The sequence below is a fragment of the Carassius gibelio genome, chromosome B7 (assembly GCF_023724105.1).
Source record: "Carassius gibelio isolate Cgi1373 ecotype wild population from Czech Republic chromosome B7, carGib1.2-hapl.c, whole genome shotgun sequence".
NCBI classification, from domain to species: Eukaryota; Metazoa; Chordata; class Actinopteri; order Cypriniformes; family Cyprinidae; genus Carassius; species Carassius gibelio.
Genome location: NC_068402.1, coordinates 14125319 through 14146652, shown reverse-complemented (window position 1 = coordinate 14146652; position 21334 = coordinate 14125319). Strand labels below are relative to the sequence as shown.

General features: G+C 36.1%; 1 protein-coding gene across 2 annotated transcripts in view; it reads left to right on the top strand.

Moving 5' to 3' along the window:
• The window catches only part of adam10a (ADAM metallopeptidase domain 10a), a 61764-nt gene that overhangs the window by 23189 nt on the left and 17241 nt on the right, over positions 1 to 21334 (top strand). For both annotated transcript variants that reach the window (XM_052560290.1, XM_052560289.1), the window contains exons 3-4: positions 10838 to 10956; positions 19220 to 19378. In XM_052560290.1, the coding sequence (XP_052416250.1) occupies positions 10838 to 10956; positions 19220 to 19378 (278 nt within the window). The remainder of the gene's footprint in view (positions 1 to 10837; positions 10957 to 19219; positions 19379 to 21334) is intronic.

Genomic DNA, 21334 nt, shown 5'->3' with positions numbered 1-21334 from the left:
AGCGGTTTAAGCTGCAGTGGAGCATCATGCCAGAGGTGGAACAGAATGAGCCCTGGAGCTAATCTCTCCAAGGTGAGTCCACAGCCGCAGAAGCAGAGAGGCTTATGAGTGAATGAATATTTAACAATCCTCGAGATTCATGGGGAGCCACGCATTCACCGTATGACTTGAGCCTAGTCAGCGTGAGTCTTGTGACTAATACTGATATGCACATCTCTTGCCAGATCAGTCTGCCTTTTAACATTTCTCTAGCTGAAAAAGTGAGGTAATCTCTATACTGTTCCTGCAGTGTCACTGGCCCTCACACACATGAGTTGAAGTGATGTCATAGTCAGAACCAGCAGTGCATTTGCATTACATTACCGTACATTAGCAGTCACTTTCCTGTCCGAGGTGACTTGGAGTACATTATCTATGGCACAGTCCCTCTGGAGCAACCCAGACTCAAGTGTATAGCTCAGAGGCACAATGGATCTAGAATCCCAGTCAGTCATGAATGAGGCTTTTGGACACTTTATGATGGCATACTGAGTAAGACAGCTGCCCATAACTTCCCCAAGGCCTTTAGGTATTGGCAAAAAGCTATGACAAAAGGCTATGTCATCTCTCAGTTGATTTAAAAAAATAAAAAAAAAAATAACCAAAGCTGAACAGAGTTTGTGTTTTTAAACTCTAGGGAAGTAACTGTATATATCAGCATCAAAGTAACAGAAAGGTAGAGGAGGTTAGTTTGCCATTTTGATTAATGCTTTTCAGCTCACATCAGTTTGATTTTATGGGAAACCTTCTGTAATTTGCATTTTTTGCTGCTTTGGTCTCATAAACTGGTTATTTTGACTGTTAAATACATACAAATTCCACAAATGCATTATAAGTCGTTTGCTTTGTAATAGGGATGCAATATAGCTAATCAGAGTGTATACACACACACACACACACACACACACAAACTCACTGCTCTTGATTTTTACAAAGTGAAAACTATGCAGTTAATGATTAATTTATACAAGGTATGTAGGTAAGTTACTTTCTTCTTTCTTTTTTTTAGGTTTTTAGGTATTGTGGGGGGTTTTTTTTATTAGTTTTTCTGCGACATTGACACTGGTGACTCATTCTGAACAGAATCACTAGACTTTACTATGCAGAAAGCAAGGGTGTTAAGAGATTATTAACCTCCTCAGTGTATGTATTAGCCTTGACTGTATTGATTACACACAGCCATGATCACTACAAAATTCCCTCCTCTTCTTCTCCACCGTCTGCATAAATATACCAGTCAGCAGGCACACGGTGAACTAGCACATTAAAGAATTGTCTTTGTGTGTGAGGTTTATTTGAGTATCTGATGTGATGTTTCCGTCTGTCCTAAACGCTGATGCTGCATTCTGCCAGCGTGTCACTCATTGCTTTTCTAGCATAGGCTGTAGAGACAGTCTTTCTGGAGACTGATGGACTTGCTTTAATCACTGCAGGTATTTTTAGAGGACAGATTCTTCAGTTGATAATATGTCATATCTGATCAGATTCAGATATCTTTTCCACTCTCTGTCAGTACCTCTTTCTGTCTCTCCTTTCAGTACCGAGTTCATGTAGGTAGAATTACTAAGAGGTTTGTTAGTCTCTGAGAAGGTCAGAGAGAATTACCTCTGTCATTTGGTTCCTGCCCCCAGCTCTCAGAGCTAGCAGACTGGGCTTCAGATGCCCACCTCAATACTGTGGATGAACTTGTTTGTTGATCCAGAGTTCAGTGATAGATGCAGTATTATTTGACTGCAGGATCTTGTTTTCCCACAGAGATCTCATATATGGTGTTTTATGTGTGGGAACTCACTACTTAAAGACAAAATATCTGTCCTTGTTTCATAAGCTTTTTTTCTTTAATTAACACCACGTGTGTGTACTCGTATAAGCTGATATTCAACATGGAATTACATTTGTCTAATGAGATTTTAAATGAAAATGGTCCCCTAAAGCAAGAGGATTGTCCAGTCATTTAAAAGCATTAAAGATAATTTGCTCCCATATTAAACTGTAATTGATGCTCTGTTAATCATTGAAGATTTATCAGTATTTGCATGATATCACATAAAGGATTATAGCCAATGTAAAATTTTAATAAGCAGGAAGAAATAAAGATAAAATTCCAATTTCATTGTGAAACTGAATTCACAATTCCATTCAAACACAGCTGGAACTCTTCACTCCACCATTAAAAAGGCACAGATTTATTATAACCGCATATATCTTTACTCTGACTCTTTAACTCTGTCAGTGCTCCTGAACTTTGCACATTTTTGATTGTGATGTTTTTGTGTACCCAGGTCTCATCGGCTACTGCGGTTTCCCAGGGCAAATGAAATCAGCCTGTTTTGTCAGTACAAATGAGCACAGAAGCATTCAGCTTGATTGCATTAGATAATGGAAATAACTATTAAAACTTCTATTTGGCATTTTAAAATTACTCCATTTCTTTTTTCATTCAAATAAAATAGCAGAAGTTGTAATGATATCAGCCTTTTATAACTATGCTAAGCAAATGCAGACCAGGAGACCTGGGGTGTCACGTTTTTGTTGTCATGATAGTGTGTGTGTGTGTGATAAACATGCAATTTCTTCTCCCTAAAACGGGCAAGGCAGGGTCACATGGTCTTCATGTGATGCATATCTCCCCCCACACCCTCATGTGAGCTCAGAGAACAGAGAGATTAGGAAATGTTGAGGGTGAACACAGTCTTTCCTTACATTCTCCTGAAATTCCTGAAGAATTAGTGTTGGGCATGTGATCCAAATAAGATCTTTCTGAGAGAAGTCTGAAATAGTTTTAATAATTCTGTTTCTGCCTCTTCTTCGGCGCTGTAATGCTCAGTTACACGCTATGAAACATATTGTTTACTTTCTTTGGTTCTGGAAGCAAAAGAGATCATCATTGAGCAACAAACTGTGTTTTTCTGACTGTGATCTTCACCTTTTGGAAGTTGTTTGTTTTGTTTTATGTTTTTCTTAGAAGGCCTGCAGAGCTCTTCAGATGTCATGCCACACAAAAACTCAGACATTTTTTGAGGGGTTTCATCTGCTGTCCATTCTTTCTTATTATTGATCACAGTGAAGGGACTCACAAAGCACACAGGTGGTTGAAATAACAAAGGAAGTGCTGAGAGATCGTCTGTGTTTTTCGAGGAAAATGAATTGAGATGAAGAGGTTTTCCTTATAAGTGTGTATTTTGTGTACATTCTCTGTGATGGAGGTTTTAGTTTATAAAAATTGTCATTTTCAAAGCATTTCTTAAAGCAAATTAATTTGTGTGGTACTGTTCTTCCTACTGAAAATAAGACGTGGATGCAGATGTTGATAAAACTTTTATTATTATTTTTTTAAGGGAGCTTTCTTTTTAAAGAGATGTAAATTCATATATGATTTATTTGCCAGTTTTATCAACAAGTGCATTTACTTAGAAAAGTAAAAATGTGAAGTTCATGTCAGTGGTAAAAATGCTGTGAAGTGAGCAAGCAGCACAAAAGATTCTCCTTCTGGCTGTCTTGCTCTCTCACAAACACACTTTATCATTATGTCAGTGATCTGTACAGTCCAAATATGTCCTTTTGTGTAGCAGTATGTGCTGTACAGATGATGTTGACTTATCACCAGATGGGTTTTTTATGAGGCTTTATACTGAAAAGTTCTTTAATAAAGCTTCCCCATCCATCAAACGGTTAACCGCTCCTGCACCTGAATCTCTGCTGCTGTGCTCTACATTCACTCACTCTCACTGTCTCTTCTCTTTGTAGAGTAATTCTTCCTCCAGTTGGTCATATTGTGCCTGGTGTTTTTGTCCTGTTGCTCTGAATTGAATTCAGTCTGAGGTGCTGTTCTAGGACATTCTGCAGGAAAGCTTCTAATCACACTGGCTTCGGCCTGCATCTGATAATGGAAGGACAACACCGTTGTGTGGTACACTACAACAGTTTACAGTACCCTTATTGAGATTATGTGTACTCCTGCAGGGAGAGGGGGTAATTAGAGAACAATCCTCAATAAAATAGTTAAAACGATGAATGCAAGCACACAATGTTTTAATCGGGACTTTCATTAAGACTTGATACCCTTTTTCAAAGCGCATTAGAAGATGGACAAGTAAATACATTTTTAATTCAACAAGTACTAAAAGCATATTTTACAAGGTCAAAACATCATCTTTTACTAAATGAAGATTCATGCGTTTCATGATTTACGCTGCTTTACAGAGATTAAAAAAATATTTTGTTTGAGTTTATTATGCTTACCAAGGCTGCATTCATTTAATAAAAAAACTGTAAAAAAACAAAGATGATAATAATAATAATAATAATATGCAAAACTTTTTAAATATGTTTTAGAATGTAATTTATTCCTGTGATATGGCAAAGCTGAATTTTCAGCAGCCATTACAATTATTTTATAATAGTTAGTTAAAATTTTTAGTTTGAACTAGGTTTGCTTTTACCTAAACATCTTCAGGGGATTTTGCCTTTAGTTGTCTCACTGGGGATCTTTAGGCAGTTTTTTTTTTTTTTGTGTGAAGCTACTTCAGAAATAGGCTTGCGGTGATAGACGGTGTATGTATATTTATTTAGCCTATTTCCAGTTTTGTATGCCCATTTAAACTTTATGCAATTTATTGTAATTTTATATTAGGGATAGCCTGCCCTATTGCATGTTGTATTTTTGTTAATAAAAGTTCTATGTTTGAGTTATAGGCTAAAGTAAGTTCGACGTTGTATTTAAAAAAATAAATAAATTTGCATTCAAGCAATTGACGCCGAACTGTCACTAATTCAAAGTGAAAGTAAATGTGCGCTTTTAAGCTATTTATAACGAAGGAAAGCAAGGAAAAGAAGGAAACTAAAAACGAACAATTGCTTTATGCCGAATTGCCGCTATTTAAGGAAAATGCGCACACACTTTTACAAGCTATTTAAAAGCGAAGGAAAGCGTGGACAAGAGGGAACGCCCCCGCCCCACGGTGATACCAGTATTACAGGTGTTGTCACACCTCGATTAACCAGTGGGAAAATGTCCTCACCATCACAACCCTACTTCAGAATCAGTTCATATTTTATACAACATTCTTTTTAATTGAGTTGAATTGTGTCCAGTTAATCACATTTCAGTTCTAGGAATCAGATTTCTCACCAGTGCTTTGCTCTTGCCTGCAGTGGTGCAGTCAGCAATTAATTCTGTTGTATTGATTCTGTGTGGCACGCAGCATTAAACACAGACAAACTGGCAAGGAAAGTTGATTCAGGCACGCTATGCACTGCAGGATCAATGGCTTCTCTGGCGTCTGACGATTCATTCTCTATTTTCATGGTTTTCGTGTACTCATAGAACAAGTATCCATATGTAAAGCCCTCCAGCAGCCAGATGGGCAAATCTGTGTCTCAGTAATGAGTCCTTAGAATGGAGTGTGGTAAAAATAGGTAGCTTTAAAGAGGAGAGAAGGACAGGAGGAGAGGCAAGCAGTTGAGGCAAATTCCAGCTCAGAGATTCCAGAGCCCTAATTTCTGCTGTGATTCACAGCCGGCCCCTGTCCCTAGAGAAACAATCCAAACTCACTCAGAGACGACGTCTCTCCCGAGCAGTGTGCATTTGGTCACTTTGCCTGCTCAATTTTTCTGAGATTCATCCCACTATAGATGGAGTCAGTTGGCTGCACTGCACCACTGTTTTTTTTATAAATTTTGCGTTAGGTTTATTTGATGGTGGTAATACAATTATTAATCTTTTTTTTTTTTTACTTTTTTTATTTATTTCATATTTGATTTATTGTTTATAATAATGTCAATTCATAAAAATAAAAAATAAATAGCTTTTCTGTTTTGATTTCTATTATTATTGTTGTTGAGGGGTGTCATTCAGGTAGAGGCAGGTAGACCTAGCTCAGGTCAGTGAGACAGGCTGTTGTGTAATATAGGGATGTTCTTCTCATTAGCGCTTACATCCTCTGTCCTGACCTAATTCAGCTGCCATCTCTCACAGTCATCTTTAACAACGGTTATTCTTTATTCTTCTCCCTCTCTTTCAGTTGCTTGCTCTCTAAAGGCTGTTTCATTCACAGTGCCTATCATTCTCCCTCTCACAGACTCACTCACACTCAGTATTCCCCTGCTGTTTCCCGCCCCCATCTCCCGTCTGTCATAGAGCACTCTAGTAAAGCGTTCCTTTATCACACTGTAGTAAACAAAAGGAGCATCATACACACAGTAAATATCCTGTTGCTGCATCACTCTGGCCTTATAGACGTGCATAGTTGCCGTCTAAGCTTTTGACGTCATCTTATTTTGTCTTAAATAAACGTCATTACCCTGCATCAGAAATCCAGTTATACTCCGATTAGGGGGCTGAGCTGGTGGATGTCATTAATTTCAGATGCATTACAGTAAACGTAATTGAAAGTGTTTTACATTGCACATGCCGCTTGGACTAAATTGGGTCTGACTGGGATCGGGTGGGATATTCCTGGAACTGCCTTTAGCAGTGAAAGTGACGCCATCCCGGGACAAAAGATCACAGTGTGAACCTAGATGCCTCCCTTTGGCTTTTAAGATGTTCAAACAAAGGAGTTTGCTGGGAGCTTGACAACTGCAAGTGAAATGCAGTGATTTACTGTGGAGCTAATGAAGGCTTGCTGTTGCTCAGCTGATGAGGGGGCCGTCTCTTCTGGCTCTGAGGTCGAGTGCTGCTATCTGAGTCTAATGATCTGTTGGTGATGAGACGCATTAAAATCACAATCAGCCATCTGCTGGCATATTAGGGCTGCAGAATGAAATGAAGTTTTGCCCATAATAATTGCATCTTTAACACTCTTCAGTTTCTCTTATCACAACTATTTTTTCTAGAGTAGGAATCCTGTTCTCTTTGTGAATGCGTTTGTGATTTCATGTGTGCTTTGCATTTGCTGAGTTCAGGTTTTTGTGATTGCTTGTACTTAATGGCTTACAAACACACTGCTTTCCCAGATTTTGCCTTCCTGTCGTCACATGAGGATAAATATAGCCCTCTGCAGTAATGATAAGTGGGAATGCTGCTAATTTGTATGAGAAGCAAACAGCGGTTGCTGAGGTGCTCTCTAATCTCGTCCCAGGGTACGATTGACCAGGAAAGGCAGTATCCCAGAAGATGGGAACCTTAAAGGAAATGAATTATTCTGGTTCCTGTTCTGATTCCTCTTGACGATTCATGTGGCTTAATGTTTCCATTAGCAATCCTTTTTAGTGTTTTTAAAATAGAGAAAATTATGTTCATAAGGAAATTGTTATTAATAATTAACTTAAAACTAGTAAAATTGTTCTTCGAGAAGAATCATTGTAAATGCAATCTATTAATGTAACTCTTTTAGATTATATTTTCGTTCAGTATTCCATGTACATCAGTGTAATGAAATTCACTTGTAAGTGCCTAAGTGTAATTGGAAAAGGAAATGGAAAGTTTGTGCACCAGAGAGTACTTTTTACATTGTTGTTTTCTCTGCTTTCTTTTATTTTCTCATGCTTTGTAGAATGCTTTGTATTAAAACAGACATTCTCTTGCATGTTTTATGAATTATTTTTTTTAAGTTGAGACTGTGAGACAATTACCATAACTCCTAAGAACATTTGGACAATAATGACCAATTTTAGATAGATGGAGATAATTTTTTTTAACGCTTTATTCCACCTGCAGAAGCACCAGAGATTGGGATATTGAAAGCACAAGTTTTTTTTTTTTACTTTTTAAAGGCCTGCCTTGGTTTGACATGATTAGCAAAGAATGTTTCTGGGCACTGTGGGTAATGTTGTGCTCCGTGGTCTCTACCATGACTAATGTGGTGAGGTGAGTGAAGGGTAGACTGCACTAGTGTATGGGGATTTTGGGTGGGGTTTGTGTGTTTGCTCGATGCACTCGGTCGAAGTTTGAATAAGATGTTGGGTGTTGTTCATGATCTGAGTCATGTGCTTCAGTGGAAATATGAAATCATCAGTTTCTGATTTTTGTTTATACCAAGCTCCTCTGAAGTTTAATTCTTTAATATATGAATCTCTGAATTTATAAACATCTGACTCATTTATTGACTCATAAGTGATCTCATTTAAACTTGTTGTGCAAAATGCCATCCTCTGTCTTTAAGTTGTGAAAACTTTGAGACTTCCTGCACTACTTCCTTTTGTCTGAGCATATCACTTCACAGGATCTTACAAGAAAGAACATGCGATATGCTCATGCCTTGAATCTCTGCTACTGTGTCTCCAATAAATGGCAGGTATTGGTGCCTGTCTGTGCCTGCCCTGAGGTATGAGTGTCTTTTGTGTGTTAAAGCATGGTTCGTGAAACCGTATTCATTGTTCGTCGGTACTCCTAATGTCCTTCTGTACTAGAGAATCTGTACTGTATGCTTTTGTTTACTTCCAAGTGAAAGTCTGCCACAATATTAATACTTGTTTAAATCAAAATAAAATCTGTGTATGCCCCAAAAATCTCTTAAAACAAGAATTATTCACTTTCATGTCCAAAATTATTTTTTGTTTACTTCTGTGAAATTGCTTTTCGTGCCATTTTTTGACTTGAAAGCCTCAATCGTTCAGTGTTGTTTCACTTGAAAAGCGAAAGCAGGACAATTAAAGTGGTTAAAACTGGTTTTCAACAACATGAGGGTCAGTAATTGATGACCATTTTCTTTTATGTGTGAACTATCTCTCTGAAATAGGCAATTAGTTGATGATGCTACTCATGAAAAATGAGTTTGTTGGATAACTAACAAACTTTCCTTCAGGTTTGAGTTGGTAATAAAAAGGACTGAGGTGAGAATATAGTATTTATACCTAGCTATACAAAAAACAGTAGACGTCTATGGTAAGTTCTCATATTGATCTCATCTCATTCATTTCTTATTTGGCTGTGTAGTCTAAATGTATGTAAGTTTACTTGGCTATAATTTGATTAGGGGTTGTCTGTAATAATTAGAATTTCCTGTGCATAAAAAACTGTTTCCTCATTTAGGGGTGTGTGTGTGTGTGTGTGAGCGAAGGGTAGTTTTAATTAGAGAGTTGTGAGAATGGCCTGACCTCCTCCACCTGCCTGTTCTCCCTCCAGGACTCTCTGTCCTTTTAGTTTCCTCTATCTTCTTTTCCTCCTACACTTTTTTTTTTTTTTTTTTTTTTAATGACCCTGTCTATCTCTCACTGTTGTTCTCAGTTTCCTCATGACAGTACTAGCGTATGTGAGCATTGAGTCTTACCTGGACAAAGGTCAAACCAATTCTGGGTGGAGCACCAAGCTGCTATGCTCATCACTAGGAGTGTTTACTACAGGGACGTAGGTCCGCCCCCTTGGCTTCATGTCTTCCTGTACTCAGCCTCTTACAAAATTAAGCTTTTTCTTTTTTCTTTTAGGTCAATATTGTGTTGTTTTTTTACATTACGGTAATGTCTTTTCTCTAGCTAACATGATTAAAATCATCCCTGATGAGGCACATCTTGTCCACAGCTATTGTCTGGCTCCTTTAGTCCTCTGATGTATTAGACAAGAGCTTCACACACACACACACAAACACACAGGCTCAGCTGCACGACCATGGGTGATGCCTGATCCCGTTTATCCTGAGAGAATCCATGAATGCAGGGTGGTCAAGACCATTTCAGCAGAGCAAGACATTTATTTCTCTCTCTCTCTGCTGTCAACAAAACAAATGACTGATGTAATCTGCACACACAGTACTCTGCAAAAAGCTCTGTGGGAATTAATAGACTTGTAATGCTATATACATTGCCCCACCCTTTGCGTGTTTATTTAAAAAAATATTGGGCAACTGATGTATCACCATGGTCGATATTTGGCTTATTTTATTATCATTGCCATCGGCCGATACGAAGTTAAAGAAAGCAGATTCTTAACTTCATAGTTTACGGTCATTGTATAACAATTTGTGTAATAAAAGATTAGACAGAACTTTTAAACCGAAAATGACCAGTATATGAAAAAAGTATTATAGCATTTTCCTTATGGCTGATTTGATGATTGTTTTGGCTGTTATGAGGAGCGAGGTACATTTTTTAAATCCATTCTACGCATCCAAAAATGTTGAGCATAGAGATTTGTATCTGCAGATTGCTTTTGGGTTTGATGGTGGAATTTTAAGGCACACCAAGGATAACTCCTAAAGATAACTAAAAAGCTATAATAATAGTTTGAATATTTTGGAGAGTAGCGAAATCCCCACATCATAACTATAACGAGTGCATGCTTAAATAAAACTTCATTGTGCTCTGGTGTAGCTGCTAATACAGTTATCTTTATCTATATGATTATCATTCTTGTTGTGAACTTTCTTTTACTCAATGTTTTTTTTTTCTTCTCATTAATCCACCATGTCTTCAACTAGACATCCTGCACGCTCACTTATAAATTTCCACATGTCAGAGCGTCACCATGTAGAAGTGTGTCGAGTTAATAACCCAGATGAATCATTTTGAATCACTATGAGTCACTCACCAGTCCTTAGTGTTCTAGAAAATCCTAATGACCTAATGTGATGATGGGAAATTGAACAATCTAAATGGAGGAAATTATTTTAATAAATGCTGGTAAATGAGGGGAAAAAAAATAGTTTTGGAAGTGAGAAATGCTGTTTGGCAGATTTCCCTTATTCCTCCTGTATCAGTTTCAGTAATGCTCTGCATCATGACTCTTATTCTGACTTGGCTCAGACTAGTAGTATTTTGGTGGATGTGGTACCCACCTCTGGCGGGACACATTGTGTGTACACTCACAGGCAACTTCACAGTCCATTTAATCTTGTTCTTTTTCTCTCTCTTTTCCTACCAGGCATTTTAACCTTCGGATGAAGAGGGACACCTCTCTCTTCGCTCCTGATCTGAAGGTGGAAGTTTCTGGAGTAGAGATTCCCTATGACACTTCTCACATTTACACTGGAGAAATTTACGGTGAGCATGGCACCTTTCCAGCACTTTCCAGATGCACACACTTTAAGTACATAAAGGCATGCATCCACCTCAACACACTTCCTGAGTTGCCACAGAAACATTGCCTCTATCTATTGTATTTGTACACTGTTTTGGAAGATTGTACACATCATGTAAGGTAGAGCGTTATTAAGAAACAGAGCATATAGTGAGGGAAAACTGCTTTTCTGGTGGTGTTTCTTTAATTTGATCCACAGAAAATGTCTCAAATTTTGGGGGCAAAAGAACTGCATAATGAATTATTCGGGGATTGTCATTGTTATTTTAGGATTCTCAAGTTATACAGGTGCTTGTCTGTTGCTGTCAGAGAGGAAAAAAAGCTATAAATATAAATTGTATAACTATAAATTCTGACTAAAATGAGTAGCTATTATCCTACATAATCAAACATCCACTAATATATAAAACATTCAATCATAGATATGTCCTTTGTAACCTTACAAATAATTTTATTATGACTCAGATTAATGCATACTGGATAGAAATATTAATTTCTTAACAGTGTAGGAAAAAGATTGATTAAATTATATAAAATGTGTCTTTGTATTATATTGTTATTGCCTTATTATGTTTGAACATTTATTTGATTAAATTGGTGTTAATGACATTCAGTGCCTTCTAATAGAAATGCTCAAAAAGTGTAAAAAAAAACCAAAAAAACATTACTCGCAGTGTTTCCATCCAAAATTGAGAATTTTACTTGTGTGAAAAATTGGAATATTGCATAAAACAGTTGCAAATAAGCACCATTTCCATCCAGTGAGTCAAAGAAAACAAAATCATTACTTACCTGATAAACTGGCACAAAATATCAATAAGAAATGTAGGAGAACTCACTGAAAATCGCTTTCAAAATCGACAAAGAATCGCCACCGATTTTAAAATCTATTTTGTGCAGATTGTCAGTGAATTACGGCTCTGTGTAGTAAATGCCAACCAATGTTGCCAAGTCTGTGGTTGTTTTTCATGTCCGCGGGTCGAAGCGACAATACCAATAACGTAGGGCTGGGCGATATATCGAATATTGCCAGATAACAAGAGTTTAAATCTCAGAATCAGAGCTCCACTCTTACAAGGATACATTTTCTGCCCGGTGTTTGCTTATTTTAAGCAATCTGGCATCCATGCGCACGTGCTCACTCCTCATTGCGGAAGAGCCGCCGACAATAATCTGAAAACACTAACAAGCTGAAATTGAGCGATCTAATGAAAGCGTCGTTCAGCCGGTCTGTGTTCTGTCATGAGATCTCAACTGTATTGTTTGCATTTGTGATCACAAAATAAATGCACTTACTCGACCGCTGATGTTTGAATAGAGAAACGTAGGCTATGGCCAATTGGAATTAATATTGGGGAATTTCACTGATATGTTTACCAGTTTCCATAATATAGACAGAGAGAATGCAAAAGTCTTTGGTATTCATTTATATATATTTATATATAAGAAATAGCTATGTGCTTCAGCAACTAGCTCCCCATCTGACAGGATTTTTAATGTCAGTAGGAACATAGTTTCATGCCACAGAGCTTATATTAAAACCGCAGACAGTTGACAGACTTGTGTTCTTAGCTTAAAAACTTGTTAAAAAAATAAAATACTTATCCCAGTTGCATAGTATAAATTGTGAATTGCATGCACTAAAAAGTTGACAGAATGCACTTTCTGTACTTAATTTGCACTGATTCAGTTACATTTAGGCCTACGTGTATTCATTTAATAAAAAGCAGTAAGTGATCTCTTGGTCTAGATTTTTTTAACTGCTTAAGCTGTTTAATCTAAATTGTTTTTTTGTTTTATGGGCAAAAGAAAATCATGTTTTTTTATTATTTAAATGCAAATGCAAACATATCGAGATATATATCGAATATCGTAAAAATTGACAATATCGAGATATCTTTTTTTTTTTAATATATATCGCCCAGCCTTACAATAACATGATATTTAGCCCCTAAAATGCGAATTTTACCAAGGCAACCATGCCATAAAACTTAAATTTTAACCCCGGAACCTTTTTTATCGGGGAACCTCCTGGAAACGCGATTGGGCTAGTTTTGGACTAGTTTTGAGAAGCAACTGGGCAGGATTTGTTGTGAAAACCTGGCAACCATGATCTGAACGCACATGCTGGAGATATACTTCTAATTACAGGAGCGTCTTTACTGATGAGATGTGCATGAAAATCACATTCGATTTTTTTCACAGCCCTACCCATACCTTCGTGCAAAGTCACATGACTTTTTTGATGTGCATGGAGGAATTTATTTGGCATATTCATTTTCCGTCTCCCATTATTCGCATTAACTCTTTCAAAGACCACCTCAAGCGAACTTAATTATTTAAATTTTCCCCAAAATTTTGCATCAAAACTGTTTGTTAAGGTTATAGAGGCTGTAGAGTCAGGCTCATCCTGTCTTCTGTTTGTTTTGTAAAAGAAGGAAAATGTCTGTAAAGTGAAGGTGTTTCCTGACATCAAGCTGAACCACAAACACACACACACACACACACACACCCTGCTATGATGACATTTTCCACATGAATCTGACCACTGTGCACCTCATTTATTTCTCACATAACACGCTGATCAAACTTCCACTTAAATCCTCTAACACAATTCTAAATGTATTGAATTTTGCCAAAAGACACTGCATTCTGACCGTTTTTGAATTAATTCAGCTGATATCCAGGTCTGGCGGTAACACTTCAGATTCAATGATCTATGCTGTAGCTAAGCATAAATAATTGAATCCGATTAGACCATTAGCATCTCGTTCAAAAATGACCAAAAGAGTTTCTTTATTTTTCCTATTTAAAACCTGATTCTTCTGTAGTTACATCATGTTAATTGCTGCTAATTGCTAGTTAATTGCTGTTCTAATCTAATGCACTGCTGCAGTGTAACACACACACACATAGGCTACAGACAGTAGCTCGTATTTCACGCGCAGATAGCTCGCGCACAGAATCATTCAGCGTGGAAACGTACTGTCAACGCTGTTCTGTGATTTCTCAGTAAAATAGCTTAGAAACTGAAAAGTTCAAGCGTATATTTTTTAATAACTAAATCCCACAGCGTCACTACTACTAGAGAAATGCTACCATGTAGAAATTCACACACATTCGCTCTCACTAATGCATTCATATAAATACAATCTTTACTGTGCTACTTTATCTATAACTGATTTAGAACGAGCAGAAATCTGTGTGAAATAAAACGACCCAAAGGCAAAATGAGCTGTTATAGGAGCAATAGGCATGTGGGCAGTGCTGTGTCATATGGTGTTTTTCCACAGCTCCAGACTTAATTGTTCATTAATGATGTCATCATTGACTAGTCGGCATCGACTCGACTTTCATCACATAAAAGTCAACTTTAAAAAATCATTAGTCATTCAACCCCTAGCTAAGACAGAAGGAAAATTAAAATGTAGAATTTGAAATGGTCCCCAGCAACCCTGCCATTGATGCAACTACACAAACTAGCTGGAGACTATTTTCAGGCACTGTGTAATCATATCAGCCTAGAAAATGGCAACTTTTCATTTTCCGTCAGTCTTAGTACACAATGTAACTACAGAAGTGTCAAGTTTAGGAAAAATATAGAAACTCTTTGGTAATTTTTGAGCGAGCTGCTAACGGTCTAATCAGATTCAATGATCTATGCTAAGCTAATTTAAAAGTGCTACCGCCAGACCCGGAGATTGGCTGAATGGATTTGAAAACCGTAAAACTCAACTGTTTAACTCTAGGGGAGTTGGAAAATGAGGCTCTTTTTTTTTCTTTTTTTTTTTTTTTTTTTTTTAAGTGAAGTGTTCCTTTTTAAATAACAAAAATATTCTCCTTGGACACATTTTAAATAATTGCCTGGCTTTTATTTTTTAGATTGTATAGCTTTCTACTGACTCTTGTTACTGATCATTTTAATCCAGTTTGCACAGATTTTTTTTTTTTTTTTTACGTTTTGGGGTATTTCAGTGTTTTCAGATCTCCTCGTTTCTGAAGTGAGCTGACATCATGACCTCACTTTAGTGAAGGCCTTCAGAACAAGTGTATCATTACCTTATTCTCATTATGTTCCTTGTAGTGCGATGAGGCACTGAACCTAATTGATGATGGGTACAGCTTGCGATTAACACACTTTAGTGAGATTTGAGCAATTACTCATGTACTTTAAATGATGGTCAGACTGCCTACTGGAGGATGAAATCTACTTTCTTTTTTCTCTTGGTCTAATCAGGCATCCTTGTTGACTCTGAGCATCTCCCTTGACCCTAGTACTGACGCATCCTTTCAGTCTCTGAATTGCTCTGAATGGATTCATGTAATTTCCCGCTCACCACAGGATGTTTCATAATAACTGGTATTGTAACTGGTATCAGGAAATTACATTCATGTGATCTGTTCAGATGAGGGAGTGGAGGACTTCAAGCCTGAAAAAGTGAACATGGTTGAGGATTGTGAATACATTTATCAGTCCCTCCAGGATTTTGTGATTTTTGCGATCACTGAGTTTATTGGAAAACTCAAACAAACAGCAATTTTTCCAAAAGATCGTAAATTTGCGTAAATGCCACAAATGTTCAGCATAATTTGGGCTTAGAAGCGTCCCTTGATGCCACCGCAATGCGCATTCCATCAAAGAAATGACTTGCGTTCTCATCAGGACCGATTTACAAGAGCTACATTGGATAAACAAACTGAAAGCAGAACGAATCCGTGACACCGTTATACACAGCGCTGGGAGATACAGTATAAAGAAAGCAATCGAATTCCCCACAGAATCTATAACATCTCTGTGAAATCTTGTGAGAATCATTTACATACAGCAAAGAATTCTGATAAAACTGACATCAGAACAAATGCCACTGATGTGGAAACCAGGAAAAACATTGTTCAATAAACACAAAATCTCCACCTTTGACCATGGATTTAACAATAAACCACAGGGACAAATTGTGGCAGAAATGATTTTAAATGCTTTACACAACTTTTCCCAGCATTTCAATGCTTTAAGTATTATCCAATTTGAAAGTTATTTTTAATGTGACGATGTTTGTTCATCCTTAACTAAAAGTATCATAATGTAGGAAAGCAAACCCTTATTTAAAAAAAAAAAAAAAAATATATATATATATATATATATATATATATATATATATATATATATATATATATATATATATATATATATATATATATATATATATATATATATATATATATATATATATATTAAATGACCACTAGTACTGTAGATGGCTGCAGAGAAGTACTTAAAGGCCATTTCCGTTCCCTAATATAGCCTATGTATTTTTGTATTCATTAAATTATATTTAGACATTATGAATGACAGTAATAAAAGTACATTTTATCAGATGTAATATTTATTACATCTGTAAGACGTTTGCTAAAGATCTGGGAATCATCTGCTGTCCTCTGATAAAGGTCTCAGAAACAGTTTAACATGCATTCTAATAAATGTCTATTTGACATCTGAACGGAAACATCTTAGAGACGTACTGCAGATGAAGTCCTCAAACATTAGTCTGAAGACCTACAGTGGTTCTCAAAGTCAGAAAAGTCATAACAGCGTTAGAAAAATGTTGTCTGTGGTATATTTTCACTGCAAAACAATAAGAAATGCAGCAAATTTTGAGAAAAGCCACAGCAAAATCAGTCATTTTGATTGCAAAAATCACAAAATTAAAATTGTGAAATCCTGGAGGGACTGATTAATATGAATAAATAATTTTATCACTTATTTTTTAAAACAACAGATGGAGAACAGTTGTGGGGTCAACTTTTTATTGGCAGTTTAAGAATGAAAATGGAAATTTTTATCATTTTGTTTCTTGAGGATTTTTTGTAAGCAGTATTGAAGATGAAACTCCTGAACTGTAAATATAATGAAACTCTCTCTTCTTCTTTTTTTTTAACAGCAATGCATTAAAAAATTAAGAAATAAATATAGAAAGTATTGATTTATAAAATCCAGTCATATGTTCTAGATTGTTTATACATTTAAAAATGTTTGAATATGTGCTTACATGCTTTACATATAATGCTGTTCCAAAAAAAATTGCTAGAAAGTAAAACCTTTATTCAGCAAGGGTATACAATTTTTGTTGTTAATATTATTATTATTATTATTATTATTATTATTATTATTGTTATTAAACTAAATTCATTAACTGTATGTCATTTCAGTTGGAGTAAAATGTGACATACATTTGACATGATGAAATATTGACTACATATAAGGACATTTTGTCCTTTTTGTCAAAAGACAAAAACTATATAACACTGTCCTCTCACTCCCTCTCTCCCCCTTTGTTATCCATTAGCACTCTTTGTACTTTCTAAAGGATAAACATCGCTCTGTGCTTAATCTTGTAACCTCTTATATTCACAAAAGAGTTTGAAGTAGGCCAGGATGGTGCAAATTCTCTGAGGAATGAATGGCGATGAAATTAACAGCCGTTCTTTCATTAGCATTTCTGTTTTCTACTCTCTCTGTTTTTTTGTTTGTTTTTTAACTCTGAAGTGGATTTCATCTCCAGACAAGTCCCTCTTATAAGTCACCAGAGAACTGCTACACAAATTCAGTTTGTTTATTACTATTTACTTCATAAGAAATTAAATGTTTGAGAAGTATATTGTGCCTATATATATATATGTATATATATAGATAGATCTATCTATCTCTCTCTCTCTCTCTCTCAGCTGTTGTTTGTTTTATGTCTTCATGCTTCACCTTGTTATATTTTCTGTCCTTTCATTCCGTGAACAAGAGCGGAGAAGGTCAGGGGGGGATGGAGAAGAGAGCAGGAGTTTAATGTTACACAGGGCGTGAAAGTGAATCTCTTTTCTGTTATTATCAGTTTTCAGGATGAAAAGTTCAAGATCTTTCAGAGCTTTCAAACCGGATTGCAGATTCTTCCTCTGGGCCTGAGAAACAGCCAAAACACACTCCCAAACTTTCCACTAGCCTTTTAACCATGATAGCAGAGAGCTCCTGGTAAATCCCAGTGAACTGTTTTATTTCAGTACGTTTTCTTTTAAAGCTGTAGAGGTGCTTGTAAGATCCAAACACCAAACATTAAAAGAGTCTCTTTCATTTTTCTTTCCTAAAGTGTTCTAGAATTTAAAACGAGCTAAAATGATGACCTTACATTTAAGATGTCTACATTATTATTTGACAACAGTTCCTTTGCTTGGTCTGTTCTGTTGGTTCCGTGCTTTATTATATGGTTCACGCACATGTGGAACTTGGCAATCTGTTTTGAAATTGAACTGACGGTCTTGGAAGCTCCACTCCTTTGTTTTTCTGTACTGCACTTCAAATTTTGATGTAGTTCAGTTTCATTGTTCCCCACTGGTAAAATAATTTCACCAGCCCCTCAAAACCTTCTAAAAGAAATTAAATCACGTCTTTGCCAAGCATTTGACTGTTAATGCATTTAAAAATAGTATAGCAAATCTGTATAAGGTTTTAACTTTAATTTATTATTTTTTTATTTTATATGTTTTTATTAAAATTCTCTACTCCATTTAACTCTTTTTTTTTATTTTAATAGATATATATTGTGAATTCGCTTATAGCATCTTTACTTGAATAATACACCTAAAAATATTGTGAAAGACACAGATATTATGTTTGAAAAATAATTGTGGTTACATCTGTAACAAACGTGGGCATTAATGGGTTAATGCAGTAACAAAATGATTTAATTATTCTATTATTATTATTATTATTATTATCTCTCTTTAGTTCCTGGTTCTAGATGGTATTTTTGCAACTTTTCTGACAATTAATGCCTCCTTAGGACTAGTAATTTTTTTGTCTACTTATTTACTACTCACGTTGGTTAAAAGCATTTCCTAAATGAGTGTAAATGTTGATGTCCATCTGCGTACTGTTGTGGTACAGCACTAGATGAAGTAAAATCTGTAGATAGAGAACAGGTCTGCTTTGATTGTCAGAGACAGTAGCCAGATTGCTGAGCTCATTACCATTCTGAAGGTCAAGCTTGGTTGCATGGTGTGCTGCGTGTGTGTGTGTGTGTGTGTGTGAGCATGCATGCTTTTTATGTTATAGGAAAGGAATGACTGGATCAAAAAAAAAAGGAAGCATCTCTTTATACATTCTCCTTTTGTCATATTTCACAACATTCCTTGACAGTTGCCTTTACTGGTCTTTAATCTTTGGTTTGTTTTATCTCGCAGGTGAGAAGGGCACTCTGACCCATGGCTCTATCGTGGATGGGAAATTTGAGGGTTTCATTAAGAGCCATCAGGGCACATACTATGTAGAGCCCTCAGAGAGATACCTCAAAGACCAGAATGTGCCCTACCACTCAGTCATCTACCATGAGGACGACATTGGTGAGCTAATACTGGCATTGGAATGACCTACAACATACCGTTAATCATCTCTTATTTAATGTTTTACTGTGTCCAGCTTGCTGACCATGTTTCTGTATGTAGTGTTAATATAGTTTCTGTTATATACTTATAACTCGTTTTGTACCTAACCGTTGCCATTTAAGGTTTGGAGTCAGTAAGGCTTTTTTTGTTTTTGAAAGAAGTCTCTTATGGTCATCAAGGCTGCATTGACTGATCAAAAATACAGTAAAGAGGATAATATTGTGAAATATTATTTCAATATAAAATAACGGTTTTTGTATTCTAAATGTATTCTTTTGACTGCAATATTCCTACTGTCCATCAATTTAATGCATCCTTGCCGATTAAAAATATTTATTTATTTTTAAAACAACTGACCATTAAACTTTTGAATGGTGATGTGTATATATAAAGCAATTCTTATCAATCAAAGATTTTTTTAAGATAGCCAGTTGCTCAAGTCAGTTTTAAATGCTATAAAATGTAAATAAACCGCTTTTAGCATAATCCATTTTATGGACTGTAAAGATCCATATCAAGCTTACGCCTTTTGACTGATAAATGAAAGCATCTGAGTGAGTCTGTCTCCAATCTGATGTTCTGAGACTCCCCCAAGTATGGTGAGAGCTTTTATATTAGCTGGATTATGGAATTAGTTTCGAATTGCATGTTTTGATTGCTTTTGGATGGAAAAGTGCTGTTATTGTTAGAACTGCATCACATTATGATGGTCATTATAGTCTTTTGGAAAGGTGTTTTGAATCATAAGCATGAAATTGAGGGAATCAGTGTAATACAAAGCATTATCACACAAATAAAGCAGCTAGGACACAGCAAAATCCAGAGCGCTTTACCTTTTCCCATTTAGCAGACTAGGCCCAGGTTATAAACCAAGCTTGAGGTTTTTAGTTTGCACTTTGTCTTACTCTCCCTATCTTGCCCTGTAACTCTCTCACCCTCTCAATCAAACATAGTGGTGCACTTTTCCAGCTCAACAGGCTGATAAAGCCTCTTAAATACTAGTTTATGTTATCGCTGTTATAATATCCTCCAGTAAAAGAAATGATAGGAAGTGACAGTCTGTCAAAGATCAGCAGCTTGGTATCTGGACTGGTACACTTTCATCTTTATGTAAATCTTATATAAACTACTGTTCAAAAGTGTGGGGTAGTAGAATTAATTTTTTTGTTGTGCAAAGATGCAATAAATTGTTCAAAAGTGACATTAAAGACATTTATAGAAAATATTTCTATTTCAAGCAAATATTCTTTCAAACATTCTATTCTTTCAAACTTTCTGTTCATCAAAGATGTATCGCAGTTTCTACTAGTGTTTTCAGAATTGATAAGCAGAAACATGAAGGATCATGTGACATTGAAGACTGAAGTAATGGCTGCTGAAAATTCAGCTTTGCTGTCACAAGAGTAAATTACTTTTTAAAATGATTTAAAATAGAAAATAATTTACATATTTCGGAATATTACTGGTTTACTGTATTTTTATTTAAAATAAATGGAGCCTTGGTGAGAGTAAGAGACTTTTAAAAATATATTTAAAAAAAAATGTACAGGAAATAAAGTGTCTTTTCCCCACTCCTCTGAAGTGATGAAGTGCTCAGTATCACTGTCAGCTGTAGGAAGAACGAGCTTGGTACGGTTCTCTTTTGGGTGGTTTTCCACTGGATACAGTACCTGGTACTTTTTTAGTACCACCTCGATTGAGGTTCCGTTACCAAAACGTGACGTCTAAACTTTACTGATCACGCAACTGTTTTGAACGAGCGCACCTATTTTTAACAGCCAAAAAGTATTATTGTCTTTAGCGGAAGTACGGACGTTCCTCTTGTTGATAGCTGAAGAGCAGAACCAGCGAGAGCTTGATGCTTGGTGCAAACAGTGCCGAACTGAGCCATGCCGTACTGAACAGAGTCATACC